At 36.0% G+C, this 16,081-nt stretch overlaps 1 protein-coding gene and 1 long non-coding RNA gene across 4 annotated transcripts in view; one reads left to right on the forward strand and one right to left on the reverse strand.

The window, feature by feature from the left end:
- Positions 1-16,081, reverse strand: part of LOC106003573 — a 210,580-nt gene that overhangs the window by 60,513 nt on the left and 133,986 nt on the right. For both annotated transcript variants that reach the window (XR_001176152.2, XR_001176153.2), the window contains exon 3: positions 1,228-1,340. This is a non-coding gene — a long non-coding RNA (uncharacterized LOC106003573). The remainder of the gene's footprint in view (positions 1-1,227; positions 1,341-16,081) is intronic.
- The window catches only part of SAMSN1 (SAM domain, SH3 domain and nuclear localization signals 1), a 111,359-nt gene that overhangs the window by 59,261 nt on the left and 36,017 nt on the right, over positions 1-16,081 (forward strand). Inside the window, exon 1 of one of the 2 annotated variants that reach the window (XM_004770500.3) lies at positions 1,288-1,443. The exons of the other annotated variant lie outside the window; for it this stretch is intronic. Within the exon in view, the coding sequence (XP_004770557.1) occupies positions 1,387-1,443 (57 nt within the window). The 5' untranslated portion in view covers positions 1,288-1,386. Of the gene's footprint in view, positions 1-1,287; positions 1,444-16,081 lie in introns of those variants that run through there. 2 annotated transcript variants of the gene reach the window in all.

Here is a 16,081-nt window from a genome sequence, read left to right on the forward strand (position 1 = left end):
GATCATTCCTAAAAATATAATTGCTCTTAATATCTAGTAGAAGCATATTAGCCAGAATCTTAAGTGTATGTCTTTAATTCTATTATAGAGCATAAACAATTTTTAAGCTAGTCAAGAGGCATGATATACTGTCAAACAGTACACAACATGTAATTTAATATTCATTAAATGATTAGTGAAATTTGAACACTTAGAACTGGGCCTCAGGGAGGAACGGCTCTGAGGTCTGAGGGAAGACTGAGAAATGAAGTCAGCTGGTCTTGACCTAGAGAAGCTGCTCGTTAACAACATGGCACCTCTGCTTTTCAACCCAGAGGTTTGATAAATGAAAATCTGGGTTGATTTTCTTAACAAGCCTCTTTTAATAGAGATGGAATTTTAGATGCTCCACAGTCTCCCTTTGGTAAATCCCTTATTAACAAGAAGCTTGAACTTGTTGCTTTTACTTTCTGGGTGTCTTGGTTTTGACATTATAATAAAAATGTTAAACCCTTCAGTTGGATGAGAAAAGTCTTTTTAAACCACATTAGCTCTATTCCAGGCCTATTAAATAGAGACTCTGGGTGTTTCATGTGAAGGTACCATTGATCCATTGGCTCATCACTGGAATAACAATTATCTGTAGATGGCATTGCCTTTGCAGCAGCAAAGACACCCAGCGAAGGCAGGGTTCTGTTTCATTGCTTTCCACGTTGGTCAGGGCTTGACAACATAGTTAATGGGTTTAAAAGGTAAAAATATGTATAATCATTGAATTCTGAAGTCATACTCTTCTTTATATTTATTTGAATCTCACCCACACTCTGTTTTTCAAGTATATGCATTTGTACGTTAAGGAGGATTAGTATTCCTCCTTACTATAAAGTCTAGTTCATTTTGTCTTATGACAAAGTTTATTTGGAAGTATAAAATTGACTAACCTGAGTATTCTCTGCATTTTTAAATAGTAAAATGCCCACATCTCAAGTTTTATTTCATTTATGGGTTCAGATATTTTCCTCCCTCTATCCACAGAATGTGTGATAGATTTCTATTTTCATATAAACTAAAAAAAGGAAAAAAAATCTTTATTCTGCATCCTTATGGCCTTAAGGGTAACTACAGGCATGTAAAAGTGTAAGATTTAGGAATCTACCTCATAGGGGTAGACACAGACACAGAACATGAGTTACCAAAAATTACCGTTTAAAAAAAAAAAACAACAACAAACGACAAAAAAAACTTTACCCATGTAGATGTGAAGTCATATCCTGACCAAAGGAGGAAGTGGCAGGTCACTGAGCTCAAACTTATCTGCTATACATCATTGACGGCACAGTGCTGACAGCCTTCAGTTGTTTCTGTAACAACAGAAAGCACACTTGCTTGGAGTACTGTGAATTCAAAATGCTGAAGAGAAAACCATCCAATGTTTCAGAGAAGGAGAAACATCAAAAACCAAAGGTAAGGTAATTTCATACACAAACAAAATAAAACCATTTAAAGGAATACACACACACACACACACACACACACACACACACCACACACATTGTTCTTCTCTTGTTAGTTGTAAATCAATTCAACCCTAGGGTGAATGCCTCATGGCAAGCATGAAAAATGTTGAACTGCCGGAAAAAAAAAAATGTTGAATTGCAAATTTAAGTGTTAAATAATACCTGACAATTACTGTCTCTGTAATTTTATTTTATAGTGTATATTTGATCATTTACATTTGTAACTCAAGTTAAAGTAAAGTTGGAGCTCAGATCCAACTTCATGGAAATCAATTTGGTGGTCTCTGGAAGGTTGATATTATGAAACAGTCTTGAACATTTTTAATAACCATAAAGTTGTCAATGTCTATTTAACTGAATGAATTTTATCCCTCACATGTTCAGCTCTCATAATACTTGTAATTATGAGAAAATTGTGAAATAGAGATGTTTTGGCTCAAATATTTGCTTTTTGGGGTTTTTTATATTAAAATATGATAGTTTGCTGAAAAGATTATTTTTCCTACTATCACTTGAACTAACACTTTACTAGAGAGAGGATTGGGTTATATTTTTAAGAAGCATCAAAACCGCATATATTGATAGATTTATCAAATCGGTTCTATTTGGAATGTAATGCTGTTCTTGTCTTGACAATAAGTGCCGCTTTAAAAAAAAAGTACAGCATAAGATAACAAAGTTTAGATTCTATTGTAGAACTCTAAATTGGTTTCATTAATAACATGAGAGAAGCTATGAAATACTGGGTTCAAAAGTTTTTGCCAATACTTATACATTTCTTGAGTTCCCCAGATAAAAAATATTTTTAATCTATTTGTGAATGAACTATAGCTGAGGTCAGATGTCTTTTTAGAGGACTGACTTATTATCTATTATTGGTCTTTATTTGTTTGGCACCCATTCTGAGAGAAAGGAGTTGAGAATTGATTGTGAACTTCTAAATTGATTTGGCATTGAACAATGGTCAATATTTTATAAGTCTTTGCAAGTTACTATACAACCTGTCTGAAGGAAACTAAAAAATAGAAGATTTCCTATCTTTAAAAACTAAGTCAAGCATCTTTAGTTAAAAATGCAACTGGATAATATATCATGATTTCTGTTTTTTTTTTTCCTAATACAATAAAAACTCACTGCAATGTTTCTCAAAGAGAAAGAAAAATTTCTAAAACCATCACTTCTATACTTAAGATTAATTTTATATAGAATTTACTAAATTAAATGTAACTAATATTGAGTTGACAATAGTAGGTTTTAGGAAGATCATAGAAGTTAATATGAAACAGAGGTTTTCCTTTAAGTACTTAAAATCTGAAGTGGAAGTATTTGACAAGGACTGCATTATGTAGTGAGTTACTATCATATTTATGTCATTGAACTGTTTTCAAAATAATACTGTAGTCTATCATCATCATTTGCCTTAATTGCAGGAACCATTGAAATGTAAGTGGAGTATTGTTAATCTTTTTGACTTCTTTATTTCTTTAAATAAAAATATATTTGGTAACACCTATCTGGGAATAAAATACATCACAGAGAATAGTCACATTGGGATATACTAACTTTTGTTGTGAATGAAGTCCCATTTTCTGAAATGAGTGGTTTCATTCTCCGTGAATTTGAAGGAATATGTGAGTGCATATGTACAAGTGTGTTTTTTGGATATTCCAGGTCCACAAAGGCCTTTCTTTTTATATATATATTTCCTTTCCTTTTCTAACCATTATAATTATGTCTTAGAAACAAATCATCTTCTATTCACATTTACTTATTTTATTGGGTAATTTCCTTTGTGAATTTTATGGAAAAACTGCAGAGTCCCTAAAAGTTGAAAGATCTGCGTGTCATGACGATCTCTACAAATAAATGGCTAGTAGAATGAAGAGTGCAAATTCCTTCATCTACTGGAAGGGATCATATGGCCCGTGTCTAGAAAGATGGAATAGAACCATCAAGATATCAGCCTGAATTATGGGGAATAACACAGCCTATGCTGATTAACTATGGGACCAAATAGTATTTCACATCTCCTGACCCAGAAAGACATACTCCTTGCGCTATACTCTTTCAAAATATCTGAGAGAAATTTTCTTGTCTTTTACTGGGAACGCTACAGTAGGTAAAGAACAACAGCATTAAAAATGAGGGAACCATTACTGAACCATCTAGTTTGTGTTAACTCCTGTGCTAATTATAGTTCAGGTGACCTAGTACCCAATTCGAAGGGTGAATGCATATTATACCTAATGTTGCCTCAGATAAAAATTATGGAACTGTTCATTTGAAAAGGAAATCAATGGAGAAGGACTTTGTTACGAGTATTTTTAAGTAGGTACCACAATTGTGAGAGAATTCAAAACATTCATGGATATAAAATGTGGCAATAGATTTTATGAGCCTATAATACAAAATGATTTATTATTTTCTTAAATTCACAAGTCTTATCAATAGACATGTCCGCAACTCAGAAAAATAATGAAAACGCATGTTAAAATATGGTTTTACTGTCTTTAATTTTATCATTAACATGTCATAAATAGGACCAATAGTATTCATGTCTGTTATAAGGGATTCATAGTGTAGGTTAAGGGAGTAAGACCAGAGATATGCTATCAGGAAAACTGGGAGGGCCTTGGAGAATTATTACCAGAAAACCCCACTATGTATATTGGAATGTTAATAAATTCCAGAAAGTTTCATTTGTGTCTCAGAACTCTCTATGGTGGATATAGCTAAATTCCAAATTAATAAAGAAATTTGATGAATAGCAGCTAAGAATTCTACATTTAGATTAATCACTCAAAAATAGTCTTGCTTTACATACGTGCAAGGTTCTGTACTTTGGTTTTTGAAGTTTGGTTTTGCTTTCTCATCCCTACTTCCCACTGCTGATAGTGATTTTTAAAAATTTTAAGCATATCTAGGATTTGGATTTGATAAGATACGATCTCATCACACTCTATAAATGCTTAAATTATAGAACATGATTTTTTGTGACTTTTTCCAGCTGAAATGTTTTATTTTATGTTTCTATATTTATTGTGAGCTTTTTATACATTATTTAATATTTAATTTTTTTTTCAAGATTTTACTTATTTATTTGAGAGAGAGAGAGCATGAACAGGGGAGGGGCAGAGGAAGAAGCAGACTCCCCTCTGAGCGGGGAGCCCAATGCGGGGTTTGATCCCAGAACCTTGAGATCATGGCATGAGCTGAAGGCAGATTCTTAACTTACTGAGCCCCCAAGGTGTCCCTAGTATTTAATATTTTTAGCAACTCTGTGAATCACTATTACACACCTGCATAGATGAGAAGGCATAGAGAATATGAATTAACTTGAGCAGAGACAGTCAGATGAAAAATAAAACTGTGTGACGTGGAATATATATGTCAGTTTCCAGTACTCCTGTTCTTAATTATTATGCTGCCATTACTAGCATAGAAACTGTAGATATGACTCCTATTTCTGTCTTAATTACCAAATACATTTTATGGAAACCAGGGAGAACATATGTTTAAGAGCCTCCATAAGCTGGAAAGGAATTGAGAAGTCCTCCATTCCTATCTCTGATTAGATACAAGAATTCCACCAACAAAACCCCTCCAGGTGTCCAGTCAAGCTTCAAAACTTACAAATCTAAAACAATAACAACTTTTCAATTTTTCAAATGTTCAAATTGCCAAAAAAAAAAAAATCATGACCTAATAATGAGATTAAGTTAACCACAAATTGCCCTCCTGTCCTCAGCATACCACCATCAGTGTAGTAGGTCCCTAACAAACATGTGTGGAGTGAATGGGTTTTCTTGCACCTACTCTGTGTATCCTGGTTCAAGTATAGATACCCATGAACTCAGTGCACTTTCATTTCCTTTGGTCCTAAGTCTGTGAGTGTGTCCCTAAGTTTATATGTATATGTATAAATGCAACTGTAATTCATTTTCAAGCTTTATTTTAAGGACCCTAAGATAGCAAATGTTTTACAAAATTCTCTGGAGAGGCCGACCTTTACATAACCATAGACCTTTGTTCCAGGTCAGGGATTATGGTGGAAACTTCGAAAATAGAAAAAGAATAGATAAATGAAACTTTGCAACTGTAATTAGAACAACTTGGCCTTTATTTGGCTGGAATTAATGATCTGTGTTAATAAATTTTAATAGCTTTTTTTTTTCAAATAAAGGAGATTCAAATACCACTGTTATTTTAAAGGGAAACACTGGAATAATGGCAGTTCTGGAAATAGCTTTTTTTTTTTTTTTTTACCATATTTTTAAATCTAAAGTACATACTAAATGAGACACCATTAGTGTCACAGATGCTAATTTTCACTAGCAATGACTGAAGTGGCATTCTTTCCCATTTGCATTTGATCCTAGCAATGATGAGAGGTGATGAGTTGATTATGAGCTGTTTTCACTGCACTGCCCGCTGTGCAAATTTATGCTCCTAGACAAGGATGACACATAGTTGTGGCATTAAAGAGCTTTCTTCATTGCTTTTCCTATCAGGACTGCTGGGATACATTTTTAACTCTTCTCTAACCAGGTATAAGAAAAGGGAAGAAATGTTCACATGTATGGGTGTTTACTTTAGGCCAGGCACTTACACAAGGGGCTTATTGGATTGTCCCTCCAGTTTACAGGAAAGAAAATAGTCCTGTATATGTGAAATATTGTCCTCAAGGTGTCATAGCTAGTAAAATATATATATATATATACATATATATATATTTATATATTCAATATTATAGGAACAGCTTTTCTTCATCTAAACTTGTGGGTTTCCCCCCATTACTTCTTTTTGCTCCTTCATCTGGTGTGTAATTTCGGACTTTAATTTAGATAAATTCAGTCGAATGTTTTGGCTTATCAAACAAAGTGATCCCAAATAAGATATATGATATACAATGGAAAAAGTACTTTAAATTTACTTTTTCCACTTAAAAATGATGGGTGTAAATTAATGTTTATTTTTATTTTTGGTTAATATTCCTCTCCACACATGAAAAAAATCTCCCAAAAGGTTCTCTTCATTTATGTATTTAGTTAGTATTTACGTCACCTTCGTTTTCCAAGAAATGGCTAAATTATGATCCAAAACCAAAACAAAAAAATTCCGGAAAGAACTGAGTATAGATCATGTTAAAACGTATCACAGGACCACCAAGGTCAAGTTGAACGTGGATCTAAGTGCCTGCTGCTCAGTGTGGTCATACAGACCAGGAGCTCTGGCATTTTAGGAGTCAGCTACAAGTGCCGACTCTCTGGCCTTCCCCAAACTTATTAAATCAGAATACATATTGTAACAAGACACCTATGAGTTCTCTGAGAACTTTAAAGTTCGGAAATGATGTTTGCATCGATGGTTCTCAAACTAGGTTGCACATTTGAATCACTGAAGAACTTTAAGAAATACTAACAATGGGATTCCATCTTCAGATGGAATCTGAATGTGCCTGAGCATCAAGAATTTTAAGTTACACAATCTGGAAACATTTTTTCTATTAATCTTTTCAAAAGACTTAGAAGGTAATTGATTAATCCATTTATTCCTTCCTTCCTTCCTTCATTCATTCCTTCATTCATTCTTTGATACAACAAATATCTCTTGAGTGTTGACTGTAGACAATATAGAACTTATGCTGGGAATGCAGTGGTGAATAAAACAAAGATCCCTGCCCTCGTAGAACTGACATTTACTGGGGATGATACACAGCAAGCCAGATAAATATGTTAAATATACAGTATTCTAGGTATCGGTAAGTGCTAAAAAGGGGAGGGATACAAACCACGGGGAAAGATTTGGTGAGAATGAGACATTTGAAAAAGGACCAGAAGGAAATGAAAGAGCTGCATACGAGTTTGACTGATGTAATTATATTCCAGGCAGAAGGAAGAACACGTTCGACAGCCTTGAGGCTTGAGTGTGTTTGAGAAACAGTGGAACAGAGTGCACAAGGGGAAGAGTGTTCCCAAAGAGCAGAGTCATAGAGGGCTTCTAGGTCTTTATAAGGATTTGGGCTAAAATTGAAAACTTTGGAGAAAAGAAGGATCTGGGTTACACGTTAGTGGGTTTATTCCATCTTTTGGTTTTCAAATACACTGACAAGACTTGGAAAATAGGGAGAAGAGACCTGTTAGGAGGCTCTTATTGAAACCAGGCAAGAGATGGTGGTGGTTCACACAAGGGGAGTGGCAGGGTGGTTGTTGAGAAGATGAGTTTGGGACCTATTTGTACATACTGTGTCCCTTTGAATATGTACAGGAAACTTAACCACACCACCTATGCTGAAGAGATGGTGAACAGAAAGGCCACCACTGCCCTACACTGCTCTTTGCTTCTAATAATTGGTGCCCACGCTCCCAGGAGGAATGCCTATATGTCTCTGTCATGGCCACCAGAAACTCACACCAGAATTGATGTGCCACTTCCCCAAATTTTCTTCTCTTTCTCCAAACTACAATTTCTTGTTGAGCTTAATTCTCATTTCTAGTACATCTCAAAATCAGAAGAGATGAACAAATAATTTGTTCATTTCATCATGTTTAATTGTTTGAAAGAGTCTAATAATTTTAGCTTTGAAAACTTTTCTCCCAACAAAGCACTACTTCATTCTCACCTTCCCATTTTAGAGAATATGAATCTATAATCAAGTTGTATTGCAAGCAAGTAGCCAAAAAAGTAGGGCCAAATAGGTTGGCTAAACATGAAAAAACAAAAACAAAAACAAAACAGTGTCCACACAAGCATACAGGAAGTTCAAAAGACAAATGCCTGAGAGAATGACAGAAGTTGTAGCCTCCCTTTCTTTGGAAATTTAGATATTATATCCTATGGGAAGAGTATCAAGTCACTACTTTGACTACCAATGCACTGGATTTGTTAAAAATCAATTTAATGAAACACATCTCTTTAATCTTTCTTTGCCTGCTTTGGAGACAAATGGCTTCATTATCCCTGAAGATTGTGTTTTTTTTCCCTAATGGAATCAACTCCATACTCTACATATCCAAGTTTCCCAATTTAGCATTACCAAACTGATCCATTTCTCTTCCTTTCTAGTGTTAAGGATTTAGGTGAACTTTTAGAAACAAGACATTCATAATTAGCTTCTTAGCTGAGAACAAAAATGTCCTACATTAAGAATTGATTAATAAGAACAGAAGAGGTTTTTAAGCTGTCTCTAGTGGTAGACGAAGTGATTCTTCTATACATAGAGAGAGCCATTTGTCAGCACAGCTGGCCGTGTCTCCTTTCTCCCCTCACATGATGAGCCTTAGAAGTTTTCACCTCATGGGCAGGAGTTTGCTGGGGTTGCCATTGCAAAACACAATGGGCTGAGAAGCTTAAAAAACAGAAACATATCCTCTCACAAACTGAGGTTGGAAGTCCAAGATCAGGGTCTGTGGGGTTGTTTTCCTATGTGGGTCATGAGGGGACGATCTGTTCCAGGCCTCTCTTAGTGGCGTAGAGATGGCCATCCATTACTCCTCTTCACTTAGTCACTCCTCTGGCCATGTACACTCTGGTAGACATCTCTCTTTATGCACCCAAGTCTCATTTTCTTATAAGGATACCAGTAGGATTGGATTAGGGCCTACCTTAACAGCCCCATTTTACCATAATCACCTCTTTAAAGGCCCCATGTCTGAACATAGTCATAATCTGAGGTACGAGGGATTAGGTCTTGAACATACACATTTGGGGAAACTCAAAATTCAGTTCATTATATAGTCCGTGAAATTCTACTAATTCAAAGTGAGGATTTGATTTTTGGCTGCTTCCTTCCTTCCAATGACCCTAGATCCCTCTTTACATCCAGTTGGCCAGTCCCCTCATTCAGCCAGCCCCACTGACCTTACAACAGTGGTTCCCTTTTACCCACACTGTCCAGTTTTTTTCCTTGTTCTTTCCTTCCATCCAAACCTACCTCTGCTACATCCCACAAGGCCTCTACTAAGAATCACTGAAAATTAATAAAAGTGAAACTTCTCCTCTGCCCTCTTGGCCAGTGGCTTTCTGGCTACAGATTAAAATCACCTTTCTAGCTGGACTGTTAAACCCTCAACAAAGCCTCCACCAAGTAGCCTAAGGCAATGTCCTAGAGGAAATCATGGCAGAGCAGTAGGGAACATAAACTAAAGTCACATAGACTTAGTTTTGAAGTCCTATTTTGATTATCTTCTCACCAGGGGACGTTGAACATTTTATTAAGCCCCTTTTGAGTCTCAGTGTGCTTATCTGAAGAAGGGGTGTATTAAAGTCATGTAGGATGGATGAGTGGATTTTGCTAATTATCATATGGAAATTTTCTAGCACATAGAACATGGTCCATTAATAATCTCACTCTCCTTTCTGTTTTTCACAGTGACTGTTCCACATTTCTATTGTTTCTTGTAACACAGTTTATTCCAATATGCCCTCCCAACCAGAGTTATCATCAAGAACAGGGGATGTACCTTATGCATATTTGCATCCCTGGATTTTTTGCTGGGGCACAAGGGGGACTAAACTCAATCCGCCTGACTTTCAGACTCCACGTGCTTCCTATTATACTTCGGCTACTGCCAAAAATATTTATCATACAGAACAGTCAGGATTTCTCAATGTGTGTACAATGAGTGTGAAATGACTAATGGATAATATTAGTCATCTAAAAAGTACTCTACTCCAGGACATAGTTTACAAAGGGTTTGCTGACAAAGATCTGGGCAACACCCACGTGAAGCAAAGGAACCATTCTTAGAATCAGAATGTAATGAAACAAAATAATCAAACATGGCAATTTAATATAGCTGATGAGTTAAAAAAGAAAAAATAGCAAAGGGGCTTGCTTTGCTGGAAGCCTAGAAAAGAGTGGAAGAATAGAAATGTGTCAATATCAGCAGAACAACATAGATCAACCAAAGCAAACATTCCATTTGGCTCAGTGGACTTGCTCACTTAGTAAGATAAGTAATTCAGGATTTGTAGCTTCCTGTGTCTAGCCCTGGGTGCCACCTAGTTACTGTAGCTTTACTCCACTAAGGAAGCAAACTTCCAACAATGGTCTTGTGTCTTCTATAGTGTTTCCTCCAGGGGAGAAAATTCTTTGATAAGTCAACAAGAACATGTATTCTTCTTGACGGTTGAATTTCCAATACTCTACCAATACTTGCCATTGCCATTTTTGGTGTCTTATTAGTTTGGTTTATGAGTCAGTCCCTCAGAGATTATTTCAGAAAGATTAAAAAACAAAGTTTCTATACTTATGAAGTGAGGGCCTGCCATTGGGCATGGAGACCTAACCAAGAAACAGGCTTCCTAGCTAGGAAGGATGAACCTGAGTGGCCACTTGGCCCTACCTTTTCTCTACATACATACAACGGAGACAACTAAATATAAAATAATGAAGTTCCCTTTCTACGTTTTTCATAAGTTAAATAGTTAAAATTCCTGACATAAGATTTAAGGCAGCTTTACCTTGTAGCAAATTCTATTTTATACCATACATAGTGATATGTCTAGGCATTAATCTGGATATTTGGTTTAAATTTTTTTTTCTGAATATTTCACATAGTTACAGCTATACAACTTTGATTTTTTTCATTAAGTAAAAGTAACAAAATGAGTAATTAAATATACAAATTATACACTGCTAGTTATTATACAGCTATCATCTTCTAAGGCCATCTACGTTTCAAGTGACTTTAAGATTAAGAATATCTCACTATAATTAGTTATCAATCTTAAAGCAGGCCATTACCTATAAAACAAATAATTATACCAGATTTCTAATTTTGAGAGAAATTTCCTTCCAAGATAAATGGTCTCGTCAGATATTGTAAGTTAAAGAATTATCAACAGAGTTCATTCCTATCTATCGTTACATTTCAACATGACTGTTACCCCGCGGTATAATGAACTGTTTAAATAGCCGAATCAGATTTGCTGAAAGGCGACTGGGGACTGATCATAAGGAAGCTACACAACCCTAACATCTCTTCCAAATATCCTAGCATGAACTTACTATTTTTTTCCCACCTATTCTTTCCTTGTTTGGGATTACAGACTGTATATTTGCCCCACATAAACATGTCTGTTCTTACTAAGGAAAAAACGTTTAAATTCCTAACCAAAGTGGCAGCGGGTACTGCCCGAGATGGGAATGTTTATAAGCTTTATGATATTAACTGCAGCACTCCACCTCAGGTGGCATAAAGCATGCAAAAAAGAACTTTCTGTCAGTTTTATTATTTCTAAAAAGGTTCCCCTTGAAGCAGAAGAGTGACCTTGCTCTGCTGAGCTGACATATGCCACTGGATTAATGGTCGAGCTCTGCTGGAGGGAAGCTCACGGAAACATTACAACTCTAGAAGCTGGGCTGGCGGTGACCATTAATCAGGGGGACCAAAATCATGCATCAAACACACTCATTTAAAAGTAGTAAAAATGACTTAAAAAAAAAAACTTTTTGAGAATTAGCTTATTGTTTGTCATTACTTGTGTTCAAGGAGATCACTGCATGACTAAAATATCCCTTGAGGAGACCTTTAGAAAGGTTATTATGTACCCAGAGGCCACATGAAGACAGAGGACATAGAAAACTAATGGAAGTGACTGAGTTTTTGTTCCAGAGAATTTGAGGGGAAAGTTTATTCAATTCTGGATTCTGTTTTCCCAGCTTAATTTTCACTCCTTTATTTAAACATGATTTCAAAACAATGATTATTTTGGTTCTTTGTGATGAGTTTATTTTTTAAACTGGAGTAACTGGGTTTCATGGTATAAACATTTGACTGGTAAATATGTTGGGAAATTGTTCAGGAACCTAAAGTTTAGTCAACAACCAATTGTCATGTTCAAAAGTATCTTAACAGACTAAAAAGTGCATTCTTCCACCATGTGTCAACTAATGAAGCATTTTCATGACTTTTCCTCTCTCTGATTATTGAAAAGAAAAAAAGAAAACTAAGTCTAAGTTTATTAAAAGGTAGAAGAACGGAAGAGGCATTTGTTAAGAAAACCAGAATTGTGGGTGCCTGGGTGGCTCAGTGGGTTGGTTAAGCCTCTGTCTTCAGCTCAGGTTATGATCTCAGGATCCTGGGATCGAGTCCCACATTGGGCTCTCTGCTCAGCGGAGAGCCTGCTTCCCTCTCTTCCCTCTCTCTCTGCCTACTTGTGATTTCTCTCTCTGTGTGTCAAATATAAATAAATAAAATCTAAAAACAAACAAACAGACAAACAAACCAGAATTTTGATACTTAAGATAATGGTCAATATAGGGAGACCTGTTAATTATTCTTCTCCAGGGTACCTGGGTGGCTCTGCTGGTTAGGCCTCCAACTTTTGATCTCAGCTCAGGTCTTGATCTCAGGGCTGTGAGTTCAAGCCCTAGTGTGGAGCCTACTTAAAAAGACAAACCAACCAAAATAACAACAACAACAATGCAGGGTTGTGAGTTGAAGCCCCACATTGGGCATGGAGCCTAGTTTTAAAAAAAAAAAAGGTAAGAAAATTGTTCTCCTAAATAACTTTCTTTTTTTTAAAGATTTTATTTATTTATTTGACAGACAAAGATCACAAGCAGGCAGAGAGGCAGGCAGAGAGAGAGAGGAGGAAGCAGGCTCCCTGCTGAGCAGAGAGCCCGATGCAGGACTCGATCCCAGGACCCTGAGATCATGACCTGAGCCGAAGGCAGCGGCTTAACCCACTGAGCCACCCAGACGCCCCTAAATAGCTTTCTTTTACCATCATACTCACTATTACCTTCATTAGCCATACCCTACACAGGAGGATTATTTATACAGTTATTTATATATGTATTTATTTCTATAAAGATTATTTACATAATTTGCAAGATTATTTGTTTTTGAAGTTTAGTTATAGAACGAAAATAGTAGATAATTATGGGTCAACAATTAAAATATTTAATATTTGGTTATAAGTAGGAAAAACCTAATATGCACACAATAGAAAGCCAATTTCTTAATTTATGGAAGAATAATGCTTATTTTTTTCATTGGAAATTTGAATCATCTCTATTTGGTTATCATCTGCTCTCTCTCAAGCTACTAGAGAACAAAATTAGTAATGAGAAATTTGTGCAGGCAAGTTACTTAGAGTAGGGATGGTAAATACATCAAACATGTTACCTGTAATTCCTACTCCTATCCCCACCACCTTCCCTAAAACACACTCTATCTTCTGTAACAATTGTTGACACAGTTGATCATGACCTCTTTCATTCTAACCCTGAAAATGGCCTCAGAACCCTTCTCAATACAGCTCTTCATTAAATTTTCAACAAACTATCTGTGCTGGTGCAAGAATTGAAAACTTATTGGTTCTGAGAGATAGTTCTTCCAGATAATGGAAAAATCCTAAACAAATATATCTGTACTGAATACACAACACATATAGTGACCAAAATTATTATGTTCCTAGAAACAGCCTTTCTCTCCCTTGAAGAGATCAGGAAATAACTAGACACATTTTTGTTACCCAGTGTTTCATTTAATATAAGTGAGTAGTCCATCACTTTTGTGTTATTTTGTCATCATTTTGGCAATCACCATCTTTGGGTTTGGAGATTTCTATAGAGTCCCTCGGATAACAACTACATAATCTCTTAGGATAAATAACTTTTGAGACAAATTTGAACTGTATTGATTTCAATTGATTTTTTAAAATTTCTCAACGTTTTAATGACCCTTTCTTTAGACTGACTATAAATAAGACTGATTTCAATTGATTTTTTAAAATTTCTCAACGTTTTAATGCCCCTTTCTTTAAACTGACTATAAATAATAAAGGTTCAGACGTGTCTACAAAATGCCATCCATATACTAAGTAGTCAGTGCAAATAACTATTCATAAATAGATGAACATAAATTTCAAAGTTGATGTCTACTATACGTTATTAAGTTCATTTATTCTGTGAATAAATATAATCTGCTTTAGGAACTGCTTCTATATTTGTATACCATGCATTTAAATATGGTTTTACTTAGCTCTTAGGGATTGAAGTTATTTGGTTGATGGCAACCATAAAGTAAAATTCCTCCAGGATAGATTCTTGTCTTATTCAAAGAGACAGCCTGACCCCAAGCATAAAGTTTAGCCAAAGAAGCCACTTAATATATTTACATTGAGTAGTGTAATGCAACACTTTATAGTCTGCAATTAAACACCAGTAAATTATGTTCCTTGGCTATAATATGATCAAGTTATCATTTGTTTTTGGGTTAACCATGAAAATATGACTTTTGGACAGTTAACTTGAAAAGGAATGTGGGATTTGTGATCTGCTGTGGTTTTCCTAAGACTCACAACTGTAGGATTTTTCTGCAGAGATGCTCTAGCACTTAAGAATGGGAGCGTTCAGCGCATGCTAACTGGGGGACACACTGGCATGTGATCTCCTAGGGAAGGAGGGACTGGACTGCTCTTGAAGAACAGACTGGATCTGCGTGGGTGGAAGAAAGACATTTCTTGGAAAACAACAAACAAAATAGAAACAAAAAAAACAAAAACAAAATGAAAACAAAAAACCAGCAGGAGCAACAGCTTAGAAAAATAAGTGAATGTGTCCTGTCTGCCAGTTCTGCCAAATCAGACTGACCTCCTTACCTGATGCCATGGGGAATCATGAAAGTGCAGCACGCTGAGTTCAAGCTTTATTTTATTGACTACAAGAGCTACTTAAACTCTCTGAGCCTCAGTTTTCCTAGCCATCAGTTTTCCTAGCTCAGAGGGTGATTATGTTTACTTAATGAAATAATCAGAGACAGATCCCTTGACATGGAAGAAATCCTCAGTAACCATCATAATAATGGGGAGCAAGCTGTTACATTTTGAGAAGAACGAAATGTTAAGAATTTTTGAAAATTAATTCAATGGGTGGTGTTAGATAACTGGAAAGGCAAGAGTTTAAGGACTAAGAAGCTAAATGTTAGCGCCTTGGCTCGGGACTCAGGTTAGAAGGACATATTTGACTAGCAGTAATGAAAATAAATGCCTACAGTAGAGATTTCAAGAAAGAACTGAGCAGATGTGGAGGCTCAAAGAATGTGTGTGCTGTATACTGTGTTTTTGCATTATGTGTCCGAACTCCTCAAAGTGAGGAAACACAGATTTCCACGAGGGCAGGCTCAGAAGACAGAATCAGATCAGATCCTCAGGGGCCACTGGATATATAAGCAGAGAGAGCCTTTGGTGGGCACATCTGCCTTCCAGCATCAAAGCAGGCAGAGAGGCCACTGTGGGCTTAGAGCGGCTATGAACATGGGTTCCCTGGAGAAACTCTTGAAGATTGCAAGGAAGCCATGGTATAATGAAACAATTCCAGGAGGATCAAGAGGGACCATTTAGTAGTTAGAGAAAGAGGAAGAAGGAATAAACCGTGAGCTGTAACAGTAGTCTAGCGGTGAGTGAGCCAAGCAGAAGTTTTGCAATAGAGAGGATAAGAAGCTGAGCAGTCCACGTTAGCCTGATCATGGTCACATTTTTTTTAAGTTTATTTTTTTTTCAATCTTCTTTTTATTCTATAGGGTTTTGTAGGAATCGGTGATACCAAGTGACTGAACTTTTGCCACATTAAG

This window comes from Mustela putorius, unplaced genomic scaffold (assembly GCF_011764305.1).
Source record: "Mustela putorius furo isolate JIRA1106 unplaced genomic scaffold, ASM1176430v1.1 tig00003834_pilon_pilon_pilon, whole genome shotgun sequence".
Taxonomy (NCBI): domain Eukaryota; kingdom Metazoa; phylum Chordata; class Mammalia; order Carnivora; family Mustelidae; genus Mustela; species Mustela putorius.